The 20,175-nt window shown below is 38.6% G+C and overlaps 1 protein-coding gene across 5 annotated transcripts in view; it reads left to right on the top strand.

Moving 5' to 3' along the window:
• Nucleotides 1–17,416, top strand: part of LOC311615032 (integrator complex subunit 6-like) — a 59,761-nt gene extending 42,345 nt beyond the window's left edge. For 2 of the 5 annotated variants that reach the window (XM_084870186.1, XM_084870185.1), the window contains 9 exons: nt 2,408–2,502; nt 3,494–3,604; nt 5,787–6,005; nt 6,852–6,975; nt 9,123–9,265; nt 10,504–10,738; nt 14,538–14,909; nt 15,785–15,878; nt 16,245–17,416. In XM_084870186.1, coding sequence (XP_084726312.1) covers nt 2,408–2,502; nt 3,494–3,604; nt 5,787–6,005; nt 6,852–6,975; nt 9,123–9,265; nt 10,504–10,738; nt 14,538–14,909; nt 15,785–15,878; nt 16,245–16,347 — 1,496 coding nt within the window. In that variant the 3' untranslated portion in view covers nt 16,348–17,416. The remainder of the gene's footprint in view (nt 1–2,407; nt 2,503–3,493; nt 3,605–5,786; nt 6,006–6,851; nt 6,976–9,122; nt 9,266–10,503; nt 10,739–14,537; nt 14,910–15,784; nt 15,879–16,244) is intronic. The other 3 variants (XM_084870188.1, XM_084870189.1, XM_084870187.1) reach the window with 3 other exon arrangements.
• The last annotated feature ends 2,759 nt before the right edge of the window (nt 17,417–20,175 follow it).

Here is a 20,175-nt window from a genome sequence, read left to right as displayed (position 1 = left end):
TTTATCGTTCTCTGACTGGCTTATTTCACTTAGCATAATGCTCTCCAGGTCCACACATGCTGTTGTGAATGGAAAGAGTTCTTTCTTTTTCCCCCTTTATTGATTAAGGTAGTACATATGTGTCCTTATCCCCCCATAACCCCCCCCCCATCCCCGGCACTCATGCCCTCACCCCACCCCTGGTGTCTGTGTCCATTGGTTAGGCTTATATGCATGCATACACGTCCTTTGTTTGATCTTTCACCCTTACCCCCACCCTCCCCTACCTTCCCTCTGAGGTTTGATGGTCTGATCAATGCTTCTGTGTCTCTGGATCTGTTTTTGTTTATCAGCTTATGTTGTTCATTATATTTCACAAATGAGTGAGATCATGTGATACTTGTCTTTCACTGACTGGCTTAGTTCACTTAGCACAATACTCTCCAGTTCCATCCATGCTGTTGCAAATGGTAAGAATTCCGTCTTTTTTACAGCAGCGTAATATTCCATTGTGTAGATGTACCACAGTTTTCTAATCCACTCATCTGCTGATGGACACTTAGACTGTTTCCAAATCTTAGCAATGGTAAATTGTGCTGCTATGAATATAGGGGTGCATATATCCTTTCTAATTGGTATTTCTAGTTTCTTAGGATATATTCCTAGAAGTGGGATTATTGAGTCAAATGGGAGTTCCATTTTTAGTTTTTTGAGGAAATGCCATACTGTTCTCCACAGTGGCTGCACCAGTCTGCATTCCCACCAGCAGTGCATGAGGGTTACTTTTTCTCTGCATCCTCGCCAGCACTTGTTGTTTGTTGATTTGTTGATGATAGCCATTCTGACAGGTGTGAGATAGTACCACATTGTGATTATGATTGGCATCTCTCAGGTGATTAGTGACTTTGAGTATGTTTTCATGTGTCTCTTGGCCTTTTTTATGTCCTTTCAAAAAGTACCTATTAAGGTCCGTTGCCCATTTTTTGATTGGGTTGTTTATCTTCCTTTTGTTAAGTGGTTTGAGTTCCCTATAAATGTTGGAGATTAAACCCTTATCAGTGATAACATTGACAAATATGTTCTCCCATGCAGTGGGCTTTCTTATTGTTTTGTTTATGGTTTCTTTTGCTGTGCAGAGCTTTTTATTTTGATGTAGTCCCATTTGTTTATTTTCTCTTTAGTTTCCATTGCCTTAGGACCAGTATCAGTGAAGATATTGCTTTGGCATATGTCTAAGATTTTGCTGCCTGTGGATTCCTCTAGTATTTTTATGGTTTCCCTTCTTATGTTTAAGTCCTCTATCCATTTTGAGTTTATTTTTGTGTATGGTATAAGTTGGTGGTCTAGTTTCATTTTTTTTGCATGTATCTGTCCAATTTTCCCAACACCAGTTATTGAAAACACTGTCTTGACTCCATTGTAAGTTCTTGCCTTCTTTGTCAAATATTAATTGAGCATAATGGTTTGGGTTGATTTCTGGGTTTACTATTCTGTTCCATTGGTCTATATGTCTATTCTTGTGCCAGTACTGGGCAGTTTTTAGCACAGTGGGTTTGTAATACAGCTTGATATCTGGTATTGAGATTGCTCCTACTTTGTTCTTCTTTCTCAGGATTGGTACAGCTATTTGGGGTCTTTTTTATTCCAGATGAAAGTATAACACTATTTATTTATTTAATATAATTGATATATAACATTATATTAGTTTCAGGTGTACAACATAATGGTTCAATATTTGTATATATTGTGAAATGGTTACAGTAAGTCTAGTTAACATTCATTACCCTACATAGTTATAATTTTTTTCTTACAATGAGAATTTTTAAGATCTACTCTCTTAGCAACTTTCAAATATGCACTATGGTATTATTAATTGTAGTCACTGTGCTCTACTTAACATTTGCGTGATTTATTTATGACCAGGAAGTTGTATTATTTGACCACCTTCAGTCATTTCTCCCACCATCACCTCTGGCAACCCTCAATTGGTTCTCTGTATCTATGAGTACAGTTTTGTTGTTTTTCACATTCTCTATTTGAATAAGGGGAATATGCCATCAACCAGTGATCATGGATTCCCTATCAGGTGGAAATTACTACAGTAGAGTTACCAATATGTAAAAGGTCAAAAACAATTTCACCTGGATCAGTTAGTGTTGTAATATTATATTTTAATGTAGCTTCACAGACAAAAGAGAAATATGTAACTTAGTAATTTATTTCATTTAGAATACTAGAAAATAGTATATGTAATTTTGGTAAATAGTGCCAAGAAAAGGCAATCAAATAAACTCCAGTGAAAAGTTCATCTAATATAATCAAAGTTTGAGATTTCTAAGAAATGATATAATACATGTGGGTTGCTTGATTTAGATCTTGATATTTGAGACTAGTATCATGTGTTATTGTATTTGATTTTCTCTTACAGATGACTTGTTTAAAGTTCACAAGCTTAAGCCAAATCTGAAGTGGCGTCAGGCTTTTGATGGCTACTTAAAAACTCTGCCTCCATATTACCTATTAGTATGTATTTATGTGTACATATGTATTAACTCTATCAGGGGTGATTCTTGTCACAAGAAATGTCAATTAACCAAAAACTTTACCCCTGAAATGAGATAGATTTTAAATTTATAAATATTTGTGCCCCATTGTTTTCTCAAATTTTGTGTAAGAGCTTGGAGATGTCATAGTGGCACAAAAAAAACTGTTTTGTTTATTTTTATTCCCTTTAACTGCCATGGTTATTTTTATAAAGCACATCTGTATTTCTTTTATAAAAATTAACCTCATGAAGTTGTAATTTTGGAATTTAAAAATAGGTCTGATTCATGTGTTATATCAACTTCCCTTTTTAACTCTAGAAATTATCTATATGGAGTCTCCCTCTGAAATTTTTTTCTGAAGACATTATATTTACTTACTGCATCAAGTAGAGACACTGGTGCAGAGGCAGGGTGGGAGGGATCCAAAAAGAGTAAAACATTTACTCGGCCTCATTTGGATTTTTACAATTTGGGAAACATATTCATGATGATTTTGAACTGGCCACATACTCTAAATCAAGAGTTATCCAAATCATTTCAGAGGTAGATGTAGAAAACTTTAAGTCAAGTTTCTAGAGGTGAAAAGGCAGAACCTTGGTGTCTGGTGTCACTGGGAGGAGAAATTGGGGTATATTATTATTTACCATGGCAGGAATGGGGTGCACAATAAATTGGAATATGAAATAATTTTATGACTTGGGAATTAAGACTAAAAACAATTTACCTATTTGAATTTGTTACTTGCTCTTCTTATCCCACTCGCTTCTAATTTTTTTTTTTTTTTTTTACTTTCTTCTCCTTACTTCTCTGCTATTTTCATTGCCACTTTTTAATGTTCCATGTTTGGTTTTATGTGCAGCACCTTGACTTCTAAGAAATGAATCATGTCCCTTTGCCCCTTATAACTGAACTTTGAGTATTTTAAGATTTATTCTATTCTTACTGTTGTGTATTTTGTTTCCTTATAGCCATTAAAGAAAGCACTAAGGATGATGGGAGCTCCAAATCTGATATCAGATAATTTAGATTGTGGACTTAGTTACAGTGTTATCTCTTACCTTAAAAAACTCAGCCAACAGGTAGTATTGGTAAAAACAAACAAACAAAAATCCTTTGCCCTCAGAAGTGCATTTCCTTATTCTCTAGTGTAATTGTAATTTTTCAAATTAAATGTGTATATATTTCTACACTTTATGGAACAGTACTAATGTGATTCTCTATGGCTTCTAGCTTCACCATTAAACTGCAATCAAAGGTCTGTCAGTATCATCTGATGCTGTGCCAGTTCTCCTTTTGCTTGCCAGCTTGTTCTATCCACAAGCTGGTTGATATTTTGTGGCCTAAGAGGGGCAGAGGTTTGAAAGGATTATTTCATGGTTCACATTTTGCCTATTCTCAACTTAGTTTCTCCTCAAATCACATTGGGGTAGAGCATCCCTGTTTTTAGGCCAGCACATTGAGGTATGGTGTAATTAAATGACTTGCCGGAAATTAGTTTTTAGGCAGTAAATATTCATATGCTTTTTCTTGGAGAGGGGGAGATGAGACCAGTGTTCCTCATACTAGAGGGTGATAGGCCCCAAGGGGACCTGAAGAGTGGAGTTCAATCTCCTCTCTTCTTGCCCTCCATCTGTTACTTTATACCCACACCTCATTTATCATTATTCACCTTGTCCCTTGCCTACCCCTCTCTATTAGTACCTCATCCTCCACTCACCCCTACTTATCATACTTCTCCTCTACCTAGCCCATTCTTGCAGGGAAATGTTTGAGAACTACTGAGTAGGAGCTTTACTGCCATACAAATGTGTTATGGTCTATGACAAATTTATTTTCATAGCAGCTTTATTTTCTTATGCACAATTGTATTCCCAGGTAGGGAACAGTAGTAGCATTTGCAGTGACTACAATGCTTCAAGTTCAATATGTTTGGAAGTTAGACCTTTAAAAAATAGAAAGTAGTAATCAAAAAAGTAGAAGATTTCACTAAAGACCCAAAATGCCTCCACAATTTGGGATGCTGACACACCTTGTAGGAACTGGCAAAAAACTTTATGTTCTGGAGTTTGCCAGCTCTCACCAGTCCAGTGTGCTCATAAATACAAAGAAAGGAAAGGCAAGCCCAGATTTCTAGTCCATAAGTGTGCCCTTAACCCCTTTTTCTCTCTGCTGATATTTTGTTGTTGTTAATGTTTTCTTTTTTTAAATTTATTTATTTATTTATTTATTTCTCTATTGATTTGTATATTTTTATTTGATGTTTACCTTAGGCCTTTAAGGCTGTGTCAGCAGGATGTGGCCACTAGGAAGAATAGTGAATAGAGTTGAAACTCATGCAAGTTCTGGGGCCTTCTGGAATATATTATTTGTGTAGTTTTATACATGAGGTTTCAGGATCATTTAGGAAACAGACCCTTCCTTTACTCTTATCGCTTATTTAATGACTTAATTTTTAAAAATAAACATATTTAATTATAATAATTATGGAAAATTAATGAATATCGCTAACCAAAACACACAAAAAAAATCAAAATTATTTTGAGCTTACTGGACATTGGTGGAATTCCATCTTTTGGAGAAAAAGAAAAGATCATTACTAATTTAAAATAGCTCTAATTACTATTTTCATAACTGTCACGTGTTTCTTGAACTATCTCAAATATATCACAAAATATGCCCATATGTTGTTATAATATACTTTCAAGCACTATTTATCAATATGGTATAATAGTGTTTAGTAAGAATATTCTTTTGTAAGTTAGTAAGAAACATTTAGCACATTTTACTTGGTAATATTTGTTAAATTAAGCATTAATTTTTTGCATGGTTCAATAGTAAAACTAAATTGTGTGTTTTTTTCAAATACCAATTTATGTAACCTGAATTTTAGCACTAGTTCACATTTATAAATACAGAGTCAAAGATGAATATGTAGACTAGATTTTACAATAACAAAATGTGATTTTAAATGTCTATGAATATAATTCTTATTCATAGTTTCTGTTCCCTCCATGATATAGTCAAAGTTTTGAAATAAGACAAGATGAAAAAATGTACTAAGTTATTTGTCTTTCTAGCCCCCCCTCTTTGTTTGCAGTGGTAGTACAGAGAAGCACAGGAAAATGTTTAATTATTTGTTTTTCTGTGATTTGCAATTAAAAATTATTCTGTGGGGTTCTTAAAGTATCATCTTTCTTAAGTAGTAAAAATGGCAGTGATGATACAGATCTTTTTATAATATACTGTGTACTTTCATTTTAGACCAAACTAGAGTCAGAACGGATTCTAGCATCAGTGGGGAAGAAACCTCCCCAGGAAATTGGAATCAGAGTGAAAAATCATTCTGGAGGTGGTATGTCCTTGACTCACAATAAAAATTTCCGAAAACTATTGAAAGAAATCATAGGGGAAACTTCGTCAAGACTGACTGAATTGAATACCAAAGAATTTGCTGGCTTTCAAATAGGGCTTTTAAACAAGGTAAATTGTGGCATAAGTAGTTTGTCTTTGTTTGAACTTGTCTGACACATTTATGTCTCTCACATTACTTCAGTTTTGAAATAATTACAATGCTGTTTTGGATCTTATACTTATCGATGGACCAGTTTAGGAATTATCCCGCCAGCCGACACCAATATGGAATTAAATGTACAAGATATGTTTAGGGGGTAATGTCTGTGAAAAGTAAAGGGGAGAGGGAACAGTAGTAAGCACAGAGATCCTTAAGATTATACTGCTGGCCTAGAACCTGTGAGAAGAAGAGGGCAAGGAAGGGAGAAATGGTTATGAAGAGCCTCAGACATTCTGTGTAGTTGGGAGAAAGTCTTGGCACCAAGATTTCCCATAAAGGAGGTCCACATTGGGCAGAACTGGCCAATGCCGAATATCCACCATATTTCTCAGTCATTGGCAGGGGACAGCCTGGGAAGAGAATGGCTTCAGATCAAATTCCCCACTAACAGCACTCTTCTCAGCAGCCATTGCTTCCTAGGGGGATATCCTAGCAACTCACCTCCATGGTGCCAGAGGAACACATCTAGATTGTAAGCAGTGGGCCTGCAAGGCTGCCACAGGAATAAATCTCAGGATTTGATGTTTTAAATGACACACTTGAAAAAGAATACTCCCAGTGGTTTGGAATACTTTGTGGGTGTATTAGAATTAAGAACAAGGCCAGCAAGTATAAATTTTCCACTGGGAAAATTCTACTGTAGTCAATTTTAGTGAATGTAGAGCCCTTTACTAAGATTTTAAGAGGGTTAAGAATTGTATTTCTATATTAAAAGTCTCAGGAATAACTAAAATTATTTGTTTCATTTCAAATAGGATTTGAAACCTCAGACATATAGAAATGCTTATGATATTTCACGTAGAGATCTTTTAGACCAGTTAACCAGAATGAGATCCAATCTGCTGAAAACACACAATTTTATTGTTGGACAAGATGAAGGTAAATGAACACAAAAGTAATTTTTGTTGATTAAGAAAATGTCAAGACTGATGTAAATGAAGGTGCTTATTATATATATATAATAAGGTGCTTATTATATATATAAGGTGCTTATTATATATATTTAGTGGCCTGTTGCACAAAATCTGTACAGGGGGCAGGGTGTCTCTCAGCCCAGCCTGCACCCTCTCCAATATGGGACCCCTTGGGGGATGTCTGACTGCTGGTTTAGGTCCCTCTCACAATCCAGGACCACTGACTCCTAACCTCTCATCTGCCTGCCTGCCTGATTGTCCCTAACCACTCTGCATGCCAGCCTGTTCATCTGAAACTGCCCCCCCTGTTGGCCTTCTCGCCCCCAACTGCCCCCTTTGCCAGCCTGATTGCCCCCAACTATCCCCCTGCTGACCTGACCACCCCCAATTGCCCCCCTGCCAGCCTGCTCTCCCTCAACTGGCCCTTCCTGCCAGCCTGATCACCCCTAACTGCCCTCCTCATCCTGGCCTGATTGTCCCTAACCTCCTCTGCCTCTGCCCCACCACGATGGCTTTGTCTGGAAGGTCGTCCAGAAAGTCTCCCCATCTAATTAGCATATTATCATTTTTTTTAAATATATTTTATTGAATTTTTACAGAGAGGAGGAGAGAGGGATAGAGAGCTAGAAATGTCGATGAGAGAGAAACATCGACCAGCTGCCTCTTACACACCCCCTACCGGGGATGTGCCCGCAACCAATGTACATGCCCTTGACCGGAATCGAACCTGGGATCTTTTAGTCCGCAGACCGACGCTCTACCACTGAGCTAAACCGGTTTAGGCATAATTAGCATATTATCATTTTATTAGTATGGACTAGAGGCCCAGTGCTTGACATTCATGCACTGGGCGGGGTGGTGGTGGATCTCAACCAACCTATGCCTTCTTGCATTCCAGGACCCCTGCCTGATAGCCGACAGTCAGACATCCCCTGGGGGCTATTTAGCGCTGCTGCAGAGGCATGGAGGTGGGAGAGGCTTCTGCCACCGCCACTGCACTCCCCTGCTGTGAGCCTGGCTTCTGGCTGAGCAGCACTCTCCCCAGGGGAGCAGACTGACCACCAGAGAGCAGCTCCTGTGTTGAGCATCTGCCCCCTGGTGGTCAGCGCACATCAAAGAGACTGGCCATTTGGTCAATTTGCATATTAGGGTTTTATTATATAGGATTAGGGAGGTTGTTTTTGCAATATTTTAATGTTTAGAATGCCTATTTTCAATAAATCCTCTATCTTTTAAAACACAAGTTTACTGTTCTCAGGTTTAAGGAAAAGCATACATTAATCAGTGCATATATTACGTTCCATGCTTTAGCTCCTTTAAGCTTCAAAATAACCCCATGAAATAGGTAATAATTTTGCCTATTTTATAGATATGTGAACTGCAAGTGAGTATTTTAGTAGTTTGCCCAGGGTTAGTGAGTTGGAAAGCGGTAAAACCTCATTCTGTCAGATCTCAGAAATTGCATGCCCTAATACTATGTCATCCACTACTGTGATGAATTCAATCCATAATTCCTCAGTTACATGAAAAGAATGAACCAGATAGTGTCCGTGTTAATTGGTGAAAATGTACAGTTCCCTTATACTCCATTTAATTCATTTCAGACAGAGTCACTTTTCCATTTAAATGTATAAATCTTAGCCTGGCCAACCTCTGGAAATTATACACCAAGTTTTTTGGGGAAGGAAGGACTTTTCTATGAAGAGAGCCTGCTATTGTAATCAAATTATCCAAGAGGGTGAGACCCACTAACAAAGGTTCTCTGGATGATAAAAGAAAACCATGGAGACTGGGCTCTTGGGAACACAGAGCAAATATGATGTTTTGAGTTGAAATGGCGGTATAAGAGATGTCAGCACATTGTCAAACCTGGTTTGAAGGGTAAGGGAGTTGTTCTAGAATTAGTGATTTGAGATTTTAGGTAGTAATGATGGCAGAGAAGTAATGAATGGAATGAACAGAGATTGTTTTAGGTCCTAGAATGCTAGATTCGAGCTTTTAGATGATCAGATCCAGCATACATATTGCTAAGCAGATTATGAGCATGTCCTCTTAGAAGGACCATACACTTAAGTGATGTAGCATCTTGTTTCTTTTATGGTGATTTTGCAGATTCCCTTCATAGTGTTCCAGTCGCACAAATGGGAAACTATCAGGAATATCTAAAGACAATGGTTTCTCCACTTCGAGAGATTGATCCAGATCAACCCAAAAGACTGCATACTTTTGGCAATCCATTTAAACAAGATAAAAAGGTAGAATATCTATTTCTTTATCTGCCTAAACATGCTATTCTCGCTATAATTCATTTCTTCTTGACATGACGAATTATAAAACAGAGATTTTCCTGTTAATTTAAAAGATAAAATATGACTCCAAGGCCCTCTGTGAATGGAAAGTAGGAACCTCCTGATGCAAGATTGTTTAGGTTGAAGACAACAATAGCTGACATTTATTGAGCACCTGGTAGGAGCTGGTGTTTGAAATGATCACATTTAATGTTCACAACTGTTCTGCAGATGAGTGTTATTATCTGTCCTTAAACAAGAATAAATCAGAGTTCATAGTGGTATAATGGTTTACCCTAACCATTTTAAGTGACACAGCTAGCAAGAGACAAGATTTAAACCCATATATTTCCAGTTCCAGAGTCTGTATTTTTTCCCCACCTCCACACACTAATTCATTTAATATTGAGATTACCATTTATTTCCTCTGTTTCCATAATTCAGATATCTAGTGTTCTATCTAGATAGTGGTAAATTACTCCTCTTGAAACATGAAGTATGGGGTGATGTTGCTTTATTTGGATTGTCCTACTAGAAATCTAAATATGAGGGGAAGGGTGTGTGTCAGAGAGAGAGAGAGAGGGAGAGGGAGAGGGAGAGGGAGGGAGGGGGGGGAGAGAGAAAGAGAGAGAGAGAGAGAGAGAGAGAGAGAGAGAGAGAGAGAGAGAGATTGAGAGATTGACCATAAAGGTATCTATGTATTTATTCCCATTTTGATTGCTGAGAATTGTGCATTCTTCAAGCTTTCTGCTTAATTGTGATTGCATTTTGCTTGATCTTGGGGCAACACTATATATTTTTTTACTGATTTTAGGAAGAGGAAGGAAGTGGGGGAGAGGGATAGAAACATAGATGAGAGAAATATTGATGGCTGCCTCCAGCATGATCCCCACTGGGGATTGATCCCATGACCCGGGCATGTTCCCTGACCTGGAATCGAGCTAGCGAACCTTTTGGTGCATGGGACAACTCTCATCCAACTGAGCCACACCAACTGGGGAACACCTTAATTTCAGTCTCCTCCTTGTTTCACTTAGATTGGATTAAAATTGAGTAGCATCTTCTAAGAATAGAGCCTGTGTGGGGCATGTTAAATCTTTGGCCTATGATTAAGACATATTGATGATGTAATAGATGATTGTATATGCATATGAAGAGTGCTTCCAATGTTGTCGTTAATGGATATGTTCATTGATGTTTTTTAGGGAATGATGATTGATGAAGCAGATGAGTTTGTAACAGGGCCACAAAATAAAGTGAAACGTCCTGGAGAACCCAACAGCCCTCTGTCATCTAAGAGAAGGCGGAGTATGTCCCCGCTGTTGAGGAAACCACAAACACCACCTACTGTAACTAACCATGTGGGCGGAAAGGGACCACCTTCAGCCTCGTGGTTCCCATCTTATCCAAACCTCATAAAACCCACTCTTGTACATACAGGTATAGAGTAGTGGCTGTGATTTCCTTATGTCTCCTACAGGACTAAGACACTAAATGATTTTACTTTTCTTTGTATTTATTTATTTTGTATTTCGTTTTCATTAAGTAAAACAATATGAAATAATCAATGTGGTAGGTACAGAGGGCCCGGGAGCAGAGACCCTATTTCAAGGATCTCAATTTCTATCAGGGGGGAAAAAAAGCCATACTTATATAGTAATTAACTATGTAAATTAGAATGGAGAGATGTGAGCATGTTTGTCTTGCCAACACAAAGTATAATGAGGTGCAAATATTTGGAGTTGCTGTTCCAGTCAGAGTGATAGAGCAGGTTCCTGAGGCACTAGGAGCAAATGGGCTAATAAGAACATGTATCTGCACTTGCTCTCTATGTCCTCATCTCCTATTTTTGCTTTAATCTGGTGCACTCTGGCTCTGTCTCCTCCACTCCATTAAAATAGGCCTTATCCAGGGGCCTGGTGTCTTACCACACATTGCCATTATTTCTTACATCATTTGACACAGTTGTTAATTCCCTCCTCCATGCAAACTTTTTGGGTTCCCAGACACCACCAACAACTGGGTCTTTCCTCATTTCATAACACCTGTTTTTTATATTCTTTTCTGATTTCTCCCCTTCTTTGTAAGGTCACTGAACCAAATTCGATAGAGGGGCGCCTTTAAATAGTGTAGGAACCCAAAGCTCAATTCTTTTTTTAAAATTCTTTATTGTTGCAAATTTTACATATCTCTCCTTTTCACCCCATTAACCTCTCCCCACCCTCTCCCGTCCCCCAACATATGCTCCCACCCCCTATTCTCTGTGTCCATTGGTCATGCTCATATGCCAAAGCTCAGTTCTGGACCCTCTCCTCTTCACTGCTCTCTCCCTAGATAATTCTATGTAGTCCTGGGGCTTTAAATAAAATTAACATTTCAACAACTCAGATATCTATACCTCTGGACTACAACTTGCTCCAAATTCCAGACTTAAATTTAACTGTTGACATAGTATCTCCACTTAGGTGACTAATGGACATATAAAACTCAGTAGGTAGGCTTCATTTGTTTCGACTGAACTTCTGCCTGACCTTCCCTCTCTGAAACAGCTTTGCCTGCAGCCATCCCCAATGCAGTTAAGGACACCATCCAGCAGTGTGTTTGTAAAGCTTTGACAGCCAGCTCTCCATGGGTGAAGGGTTTGGGAGGATGGAAAAGCACTGGATTACAGTGTTTACAGATTTCCACAGTATAAATAATGCTAACATTATCGATGTCAAGCTAGCTTATCAAGGTGAGGTCACTGAACCAGATCAAGAAGAGGTGCACATAATCCACTTTCTTGAGTAGTTGTGCACGAGCATATGTACACCCCTGCCACTATTTACCAAGTGGTTCAGGTGAAAAATCAGAGTCACCATGATTTCTCTTTTATTCTTCTCTCACTTCCATCTGTGAGCAGGTCTAGGCAATTTGATGGCCAATATAATTATTGCATCCCACACTTCTCTGTCCCTCAGTTATGATACCATCTCTGTCAGTCACCAAGCTACTACAATAGCTTTTTATTTGATTACCAGGCTGCTCACCTCCTCCTCATCTGACCTATTTCTGCCATGCAGCCAGAGTGATCATGTCAACATGGAAATCAGACAATGCTATGTCCATCCTGAAAACTCATTATCAGCTTTCCTATGCACTCACAACAGATTCTCAACTCCCAACTCTAGTCTACAAGATCTTCACAACCTGGCCCTGCCATCCTCTTTTTTAAATTGAATTTATTGGGGTCTTTGGTTAATAGAATTATATAGATTTCTACAATTCTATAATACATCATCTATAATAATAAAGGCATAATATGCTAATTAGATTGGACTGCCAAACAGCCTTCCCAAAGTCATTCCGATGTCCTTCCGGACTACACTGTGGTGGCAGAGGTGGTTAGGGGTAATCAGGCAGGCAGAGTGGTTAGGGGTGATCAGGCAGGCAGGCAGAGGCGGTTAGGACTGATCAGGCAGGTGAGTAGTTATGGGAGATCAGGCAGACAGGCAAGCAGTTAGGGGCAATCATGCAGGCAGGTGAGTGGTTAGGGGTGATCAGGTGGGTAGGTGAGTGGTTAGGGGTGATCAAGGAGGCAGGCGAGGGGTTAGAGGTGATCAGGCAGACAGGCAGAGTGATTAGGGGCAATTAGGCAGGCGAGTGGTTAGAGGCAATCAGGCAGGGGTCTTGGATTGCGAGAGGGTGCAGGCCGGGCTGAGGGACCCCCCTTCCGTGCATGAATATAGTCACCAGGCCTCTAGTCTATAATAATAAAAGCATAATGTGCTAATTAGACCAGAAGTCCTTCCAGATGAAGCCAGGACTGCAAGGGAAGCCTGGGTCCTGGGTGCCAGAGGGAAGCCGGTGCCAACACCAGGGGAAGGAAGGCCTCCTCTTGCACGAATTTTGGGCATCAGGCCTCTAGTATATTATATTGTGTGTTCAACACCCAACATCAAGTCTCCTTCCATCATCATTTATCCTCCCTTTACTCTCTTCCTGTCATCCTCTGTTAACATATGTCCTATCTGTCTCCTTGTTCTCTCTACCTCTGTTCTTTACTCTATGGTCCTGGATTGAACCCTCCTAGGGTTCCTGCACTTGCCCTACTGAAGCCTGGAACTTCCTCTGCATGTGCACAGGGCAGGCTGTTTTTCCTCCTCCAGGCTCTGCTCTAAAAGCCTTGCCCTATTACTTCATCCATTGAGGACCCCCCCCCCCCCCCGCTTCTGCTGTCTGTCACATCCCTGCTTTCTTCTCCCTAACACAAATTCAAACTGTCATTTGCTCATTATGCCTCTATTGTCTGACTTTTCTATCAGAATGTAGCCTCCACAAGGGTAGGTATTGTTTCTGTCTGTCTTAACAGCTGATCCCCATATCCTGGCATGATGCCTGGCACAGGGGAGGATGAGAAAATGAAGTAGGTGTGTCAGATTTGGACTAAAAAGAAATTCACTTTTCTGAGACAGAAAAGATAAGATCATATGCTGACTGGGATTTTGGTTATGGAGTACATTGAGAGGCCTCATATCTCCGTTTTCTTAGGTCTTTTGAGATGAAGAGGAGGGAGGATGAAAGGGACCCACATAGTTTGATGTCAAGCTTAGTAAAGCATGACTTTTTAAAAAAATATACTTTATTGATTTTTTACAGAGAGGAAGGGAGAGAGATAGAGAGCTAGAAACGTCGATGAGAGAGTAACATCGACCAGCTGCCTCTTGCACACCCTCTACCGGGGATGTGCCCGCAACCAAGGTACATGCCCTTGACCGGAATCGAACTCAGGACCCTTCAGTCTGCAGACTGACGCTCTACCACTGAGCCAAACCGGTTTCGGCAAGCATGACATTTTATAGGTAAATTACAGAAATCATGACATCAAGTGAGACTTGCTGATTTAAAGTGTGACGTTTTATAGGTAAATTACAAAAATCATGACATCAAGTGAGACTTGCTGATTTTCAGTTTGTAAAGCATAAGCTGCCACTAAACCACGAGTGCCAGAGATCTGAGAATATTAGTTGTATTGTCTTACTTAGTTTCTATAGGTAATCATAGTGCCATGAAGAAAAGAAAGTGGTTTAGCTGTATTATCTTCCTGATTTCAATTTGAAGGGTCTCAGACTCCATCTGGTAACATCTTCTTGCTTTATGAAACAACTAATTTCCTCAAAACTGAGGAGCATTGGGGTCTACCTGTGGAGCTGATATAATACACCTACCTCACAGCTCAGCTTCTTAATTTTGTTTCCAGATGCTACTGTCGCTCACGATGTCCCTGAGGAGAAGATGGAAAATGGTCAAATCCTACCTGATGGCTTCTTGTCAAAATCTGCTGCACCAGAGCTTATAAATATGACAGGAGATGGTATTCCACCTAACCGATTGGATTCTCTGTCTGATGATTTTACTAGTCTAAGGAAAGATGTCCTGACTAACAAACCTGTTAGTAATGCACTTGTTGGAGGAAGCAAAAACTGCAGTGTCCCCGCAGATGATCAGAAAGTCTCAGTAACAACTTTCAGAACTGTGCCAAATACATTGCAGATAACTCCTGCTATGGCGCAAGGAATCAATGCTGATATAAAACATCAGTTAATGAAAGAAGTTCGAAAATTTGGACGAAGTAAGTAGTGAAAAAATATCTATAGATCACATAATGGGAGGTCCCTCTCATTGTAAAATTCAGAGTAGATTCAAGCTGTCTTACGGTGCATTCTGGGGAAGCGTTGGGTTTTCACATAATTTAAAGTGATTCCTCTTGCTTTAACTTTAAAGATGCAGTAAACCTTTCTCCTCCCCCCCCCCCCTTAGTTAATTGTAATAGTTACCTTTTGCTGCTTTAAAAAGGTACCACAGACTTTGTGGCTTAAAACTATATTTTCTTACAGTTGTAGAAGTCAGAATTCTGAAATTATTTTCACTAGGTTAACATGAAGGTGTTGGAAAGCCAGCATTCCTTCTGGAGAATCTAAGCAGAATCTGTTTCCTTATCATTTCCTATTATATTTCTATAGGCTGTCTGTATTCCTTAAATCATGGCTCCTTCCCTCATCTTCAAACCTCTATCCTCTGCTACTATCCTTATATATTTTCTCTCTGCCTCTAACTCTACTGCCTTCCTTTTAGAAGGATGTCTGTAATTATTTGGGCCTACATGCACAAACCTGGGTCCTCATCTCAAGATCCATCCCTTAATTACATCTTCAAAATAAAGTCCCTTTTAACATAATAAGGTAACATATTCAAAAGTTTGGGAATTAGGACATGGGCAGTGTTGGGAACCATTAGTCAGCCTACCACATATGATTAATGTTTATAAGTGTTTCCTTAGTAGATATGCACAGCTGGTTTGATTTGAATGTTTAAAAAGTAAACTATAACTAACTTCTACCCCTGAAGAATGATTGCTTAAGGATGTGTAAAGAGTGCATTTTATTTCCCATTCACATTTTTTAAATACTGAAGGTTTTGTTTTTGTTTTTTTTTAAATATCTTCAGAGTATGAAAGAATTTTCGTTTTGCTCGAAGGAGTGCAAGGACCTCTTGTAGTCAAGAAACAATTTGTTGAATTTACCATCAAGGAAGCTGCAAGGTGGGTGTAAAGAGGAGCTTGTTCTTTTTTAAGCACTAAGGCCCAATACAGGACTGGGGGAGGAATAGGCTCTGCCATGCTTTGCTCAAACCCTGGCCCTCACTCATAGTTGAATTTCTTCAGAGGCATGTAGATATCTGAGTCCAACTCATTCATCCTATTCTGTGAAGCCATATAGGCTCACCACAGTCTGAAATGGGTTTGGGTCCTAAGTGGCATTGTTAGCACTTGCTAAACCCTATCTGTACATGAGGAGACATTTTTATTCTATGTCCATTGTCAGTTCCAATTGTATCCAGCATAGTGCCTTGCATATCATAGTGCTTTAAGTATCTATTGGTTAATATCATCCATCTTTATTTTTAGGTTTAAAAGACGAGTCTTAATCCAGTACCTTGAGAAGGCACTAGAAAAAATAGATTCCCATCACCTTCTTAACAACGTTAATCACATCAACAGCAGATCTTGATGTTAATGCAAAGACCAAGGAGAAAAAAAAGGACAAGTTTTCTGTGCTGTAGGATGGAACAAGATATTGTTGAAGCTTCCTAGAATGCTTTAGTCAAGGGAATTGCCTTCCACAAGCTAAGAAAAAGCTGTGTACATTTTTATATTTTATGAATTTCTAGCAGTAAAAGCTGGCTTTTGCCCTAAGAATTTTCTCTGAAAATATTAATTTGTGTTGTTTCTTTTCCCAAATGAGTTAGGTCAAGTGGTCGGCAAACTGCGACTCGAGAGCCACATGCGGCTCTTTGGCCCCTTGAGTGTGGCTCTTCCACAAAATATTACATGCGGACGCGCATGTTCAGTGCGATTGAAACTTCGTGGCCCACGCGCGGAAGTCAATTTTCGGCTCTCAAAAGAAATTTCAGTTGTTGTACTGTTGATATTTGGCTCTGGTGACTAATGAGTTTGCCAACCACTGAGTTAGGTAATGCTATTCAGTAAACACTGTCGCCCCTACCACAGGTGATAAAGGTTCACTCATCTGGGCATTTCCAGAGTGACTAGGGCCCGCATGTAAATAGAGTACTACTTGGTGCTCTTACTATGTCCTTTAGAAAGAATAGATGTTCAGAGTCCAACTGGTAATCTTGTGTCTGCTGAACAATGTTTTCAACAATTTCCAGCTGTGCCTTTTAAACAGTCACATATTCAGGACAGTTTGAATCAAAGAGTAAAAAAGCTGCTATTCGGGTAATTTATTTCTCTGTGGGAGGGGGTGGGCAGGGAGAGTCACCAAACAATCTACCTCCAACTCTCTTCTATTTTGTCTAGAGACATTACAAAGTGTACCTGAGGCTGCCCCAACCCCTGACATTTGTTCTTGCATGTGATGACAGTAAGTCTTCAGGTGGACTTGTGCATTTTGTGCTTTGAAAGCACTAAGGGGGAAAGTATGTATTATTTCCTTTAATATTTATATAAAGGTTTATATGGAGCAGTATTGTTACGTTTGTATTAATTTGAAAAAATATGCATACAAAGAGATTTTGACTTTGAATATATGAAATAAATTCTTTTATTGATTTTCACGAGTTTATTAATGCTAGAGAAATTTCTAGTTTTGTCTTTCTTGTGATTTGTTATTCCTTCCAGAAAAAAAGTACAGTTCAGTTAAGGTGTTAACATAAGGACTCAAACTTCAAATGTCACTCATAGAACTGAATGATGTTGGTGCAAATGATGTAGAGTACTCTGGAGGTCAATCACTCTCCAGAAACACTAAAACACTGGGGAGTGAGGGTAAGGGGGAGACTGTCAGAATCAATTTTATTGGAACTCTGGAAGATAGTCAAAAGATTGCAACCAAGCAAATGCTGAATCAGGAGAAAGGCCATTGAAACATGATAGGAGAGTCTTGTGGCATTTTCACTTGTTCTTGCCCCATTCCCCTCCCTGGCATAGCAGTGGTCTTGAAGATGGCAGCCTGCATTCCTAGTGTGTATCCCTGGTTCTTCAGGGAAGAGAGCGGACCTTATTCCCAAAGAATTATGTTTGTCTGTTTGAGGCTATCTTGGGGGCTCCCTGAAGGTTTGATAAAGGGGGATTGATTGCTTGTTTCACCTAACTCCAAACTCGCTTAAGGTGAAGCATCAGTTATATGGAGAATGGTCCTCAAAAATATTGAAAGGCAAGTGAACAAGCTGTTGCTGTTTATTAAAAAAAAAATACAGTAGACATGCCAAAATCCTGGGAGAAAAAATTGGGGAGTCAGATACTTTGGAGAATAAGGGCTTTGAAATACTCCCATGTATACCTGGGTTACTAGAAAACCATGTGCATGCCCTGGGAAAGACTCAGAGTCAGAAGAGACCTAAGAAGACTAAGATTTCACCTCTGCCTCATCTTTGGGCTTAGCACAGTGACAGATAGAACAACTAGTCAGAAGATCAATAAGGAAATAGAGGACTTGAATGACACTATAAACCAATGACATCTAAAGCATCTTCAGAATATCCCACCCCAAAACATCAGAGTACATTCTTCTCAAGTGTTCACAGTATTCTCAAAAATTGACCATATATTAAGCCACAAAATAAGTCTTAACAAATTTTCAAAGATTGAATCCATGCAAAATAACTTTTTTCTATAATGAGTCAAACTAGAAATCAATAACAGAAGTTGGACCCTCGACTCATACCATAAACAAACAAACAAATAAATAAAAATGAACAAACACCTAAATATATATGAGCTAAAGTCATAAAAATCTTAGAAGGAATATTTGTAGTGACCCTTCATGACCTTGAATTTGGCAATAGTTTTTAAAATATGACACAAAAATCATAAGCAAAAAAAAGAAAAATACAAGTAATTTGACTTCATCAAAATTAAAAGTTTTTGTACATCAAAGACTTTATCAGAGAATGAAAAGTCAACCCACAGGATAGGAGAATATTTGCAAAGCATGCATCTGATAAGAGTCTAGTATCCATAATATAAAACATTTGAAAAGATACATCATCAAAGAACATTTCCAATTGGCATACAAGCACGTGAAAATATGCTCAATATCATTAGTCATTAGGGGCATGCAACTCAAAACCACAATAAGATACCATTTCACACCTACTAGGATGGTAATAAAAAGAAAAAGGGAAATAACTAGTGTCTAGGATGTAGAGAAAATGAGACCTTCATACATTGCTGGGAATGAAGTACTGATACATGCTATGACATGGATGAACATCAAAAGCATTATGCTAAGTGAAAGAAGCCAGACAAAATAGGCCACATAGTGTAAGATTACATTTATATGAAATATCAGGAACTGGCAAATCTATGGACAGAAAGTAAATAAGTATTTGTAAGGGGCTTGAGAGGTGGAAAATGGGGAATGACTGTTAAAATGGAATTTCCTTTTAAGATAGTGAAAAAGTTCTCGAATCAGATAGTTTTATGGTGATTGTACATTATGAATGTATTATAGGTTATTGAATTACACATTTTTGAAAGGCAAATTTTATGTGCTATTTACACAACAAAATGCTCTAGAGTAGTCCAGCTTCCATCTGAAGCCACTTTATGCTATATGGAGCAGAATGATTGCCCATCTCAGCCTTGCTCAAATTCCTGACATACCAAATTATGAGATGTAATAATTATTTTTTTAAATCACTAACTTATGGTTTCCAGATTCACATGTAAGGAGCTCAAAAGTCTACACTCCAACTCAACAAGTAAAAGGCTGAACAGACTGGAAAATCAACTCTTCTTAGATCTGTAAGAGAAGAGAGAGCAGGGTAAACCATTGCCCCCAACATTGGAAAGACAAACAGGCAAATAACAGGGAGTTATGACTTACTGAAGCAGAGACTCATGACCAGAAACCACCATGAGAACCAGTGCCAGGGTAGCAAAACCTGAACTATAATGTACAAACTGCTTGATGCTTAGTGTGGACAAACTGAGAGAAAAAACAACTTTTGGTTGTCAAGATGTCAGTTCTTCCCAACTTGATCCATAGATTCAATGCAATTTTAGTCAAAATTCCAACAAGTTGTCTTGTGGATATCAATAAATTGATTCTAAAGTATATACAGAGAAGCAAAATATCTAGAATAGCCAACACAATATTAAAGGAAAAGAACAAATTTGGAGGCCGACACTACCCAACTTCAAGACTTATTATAAAACTATAGTAATCAAGACAGTGTGGTATTGGCAAAAGGATAAACAAATAGAGAAATGGAACAGAATAGAAAACTCAGAAATAGACCCACATAAAATAGTCAACTGATCTTTCACAAAAAAACAAAGGAAATGCAACAAGGCAAAAATAAATTCTTTAGCA

Source organism: Pipistrellus hanaki (genome assembly GCF_964339955.1).
Source record: "Pipistrellus hanaki genome assembly, chromosome: X".
Lineage (NCBI taxonomy): Eukaryota > Metazoa > Chordata > Mammalia > Chiroptera > Vespertilionidae > Pipistrellus > Pipistrellus hanaki.
The sequence above is the reverse complement of the archived record's forward strand: the minus strand, read 5'-3'. Positions and strand labels throughout refer to the sequence as shown.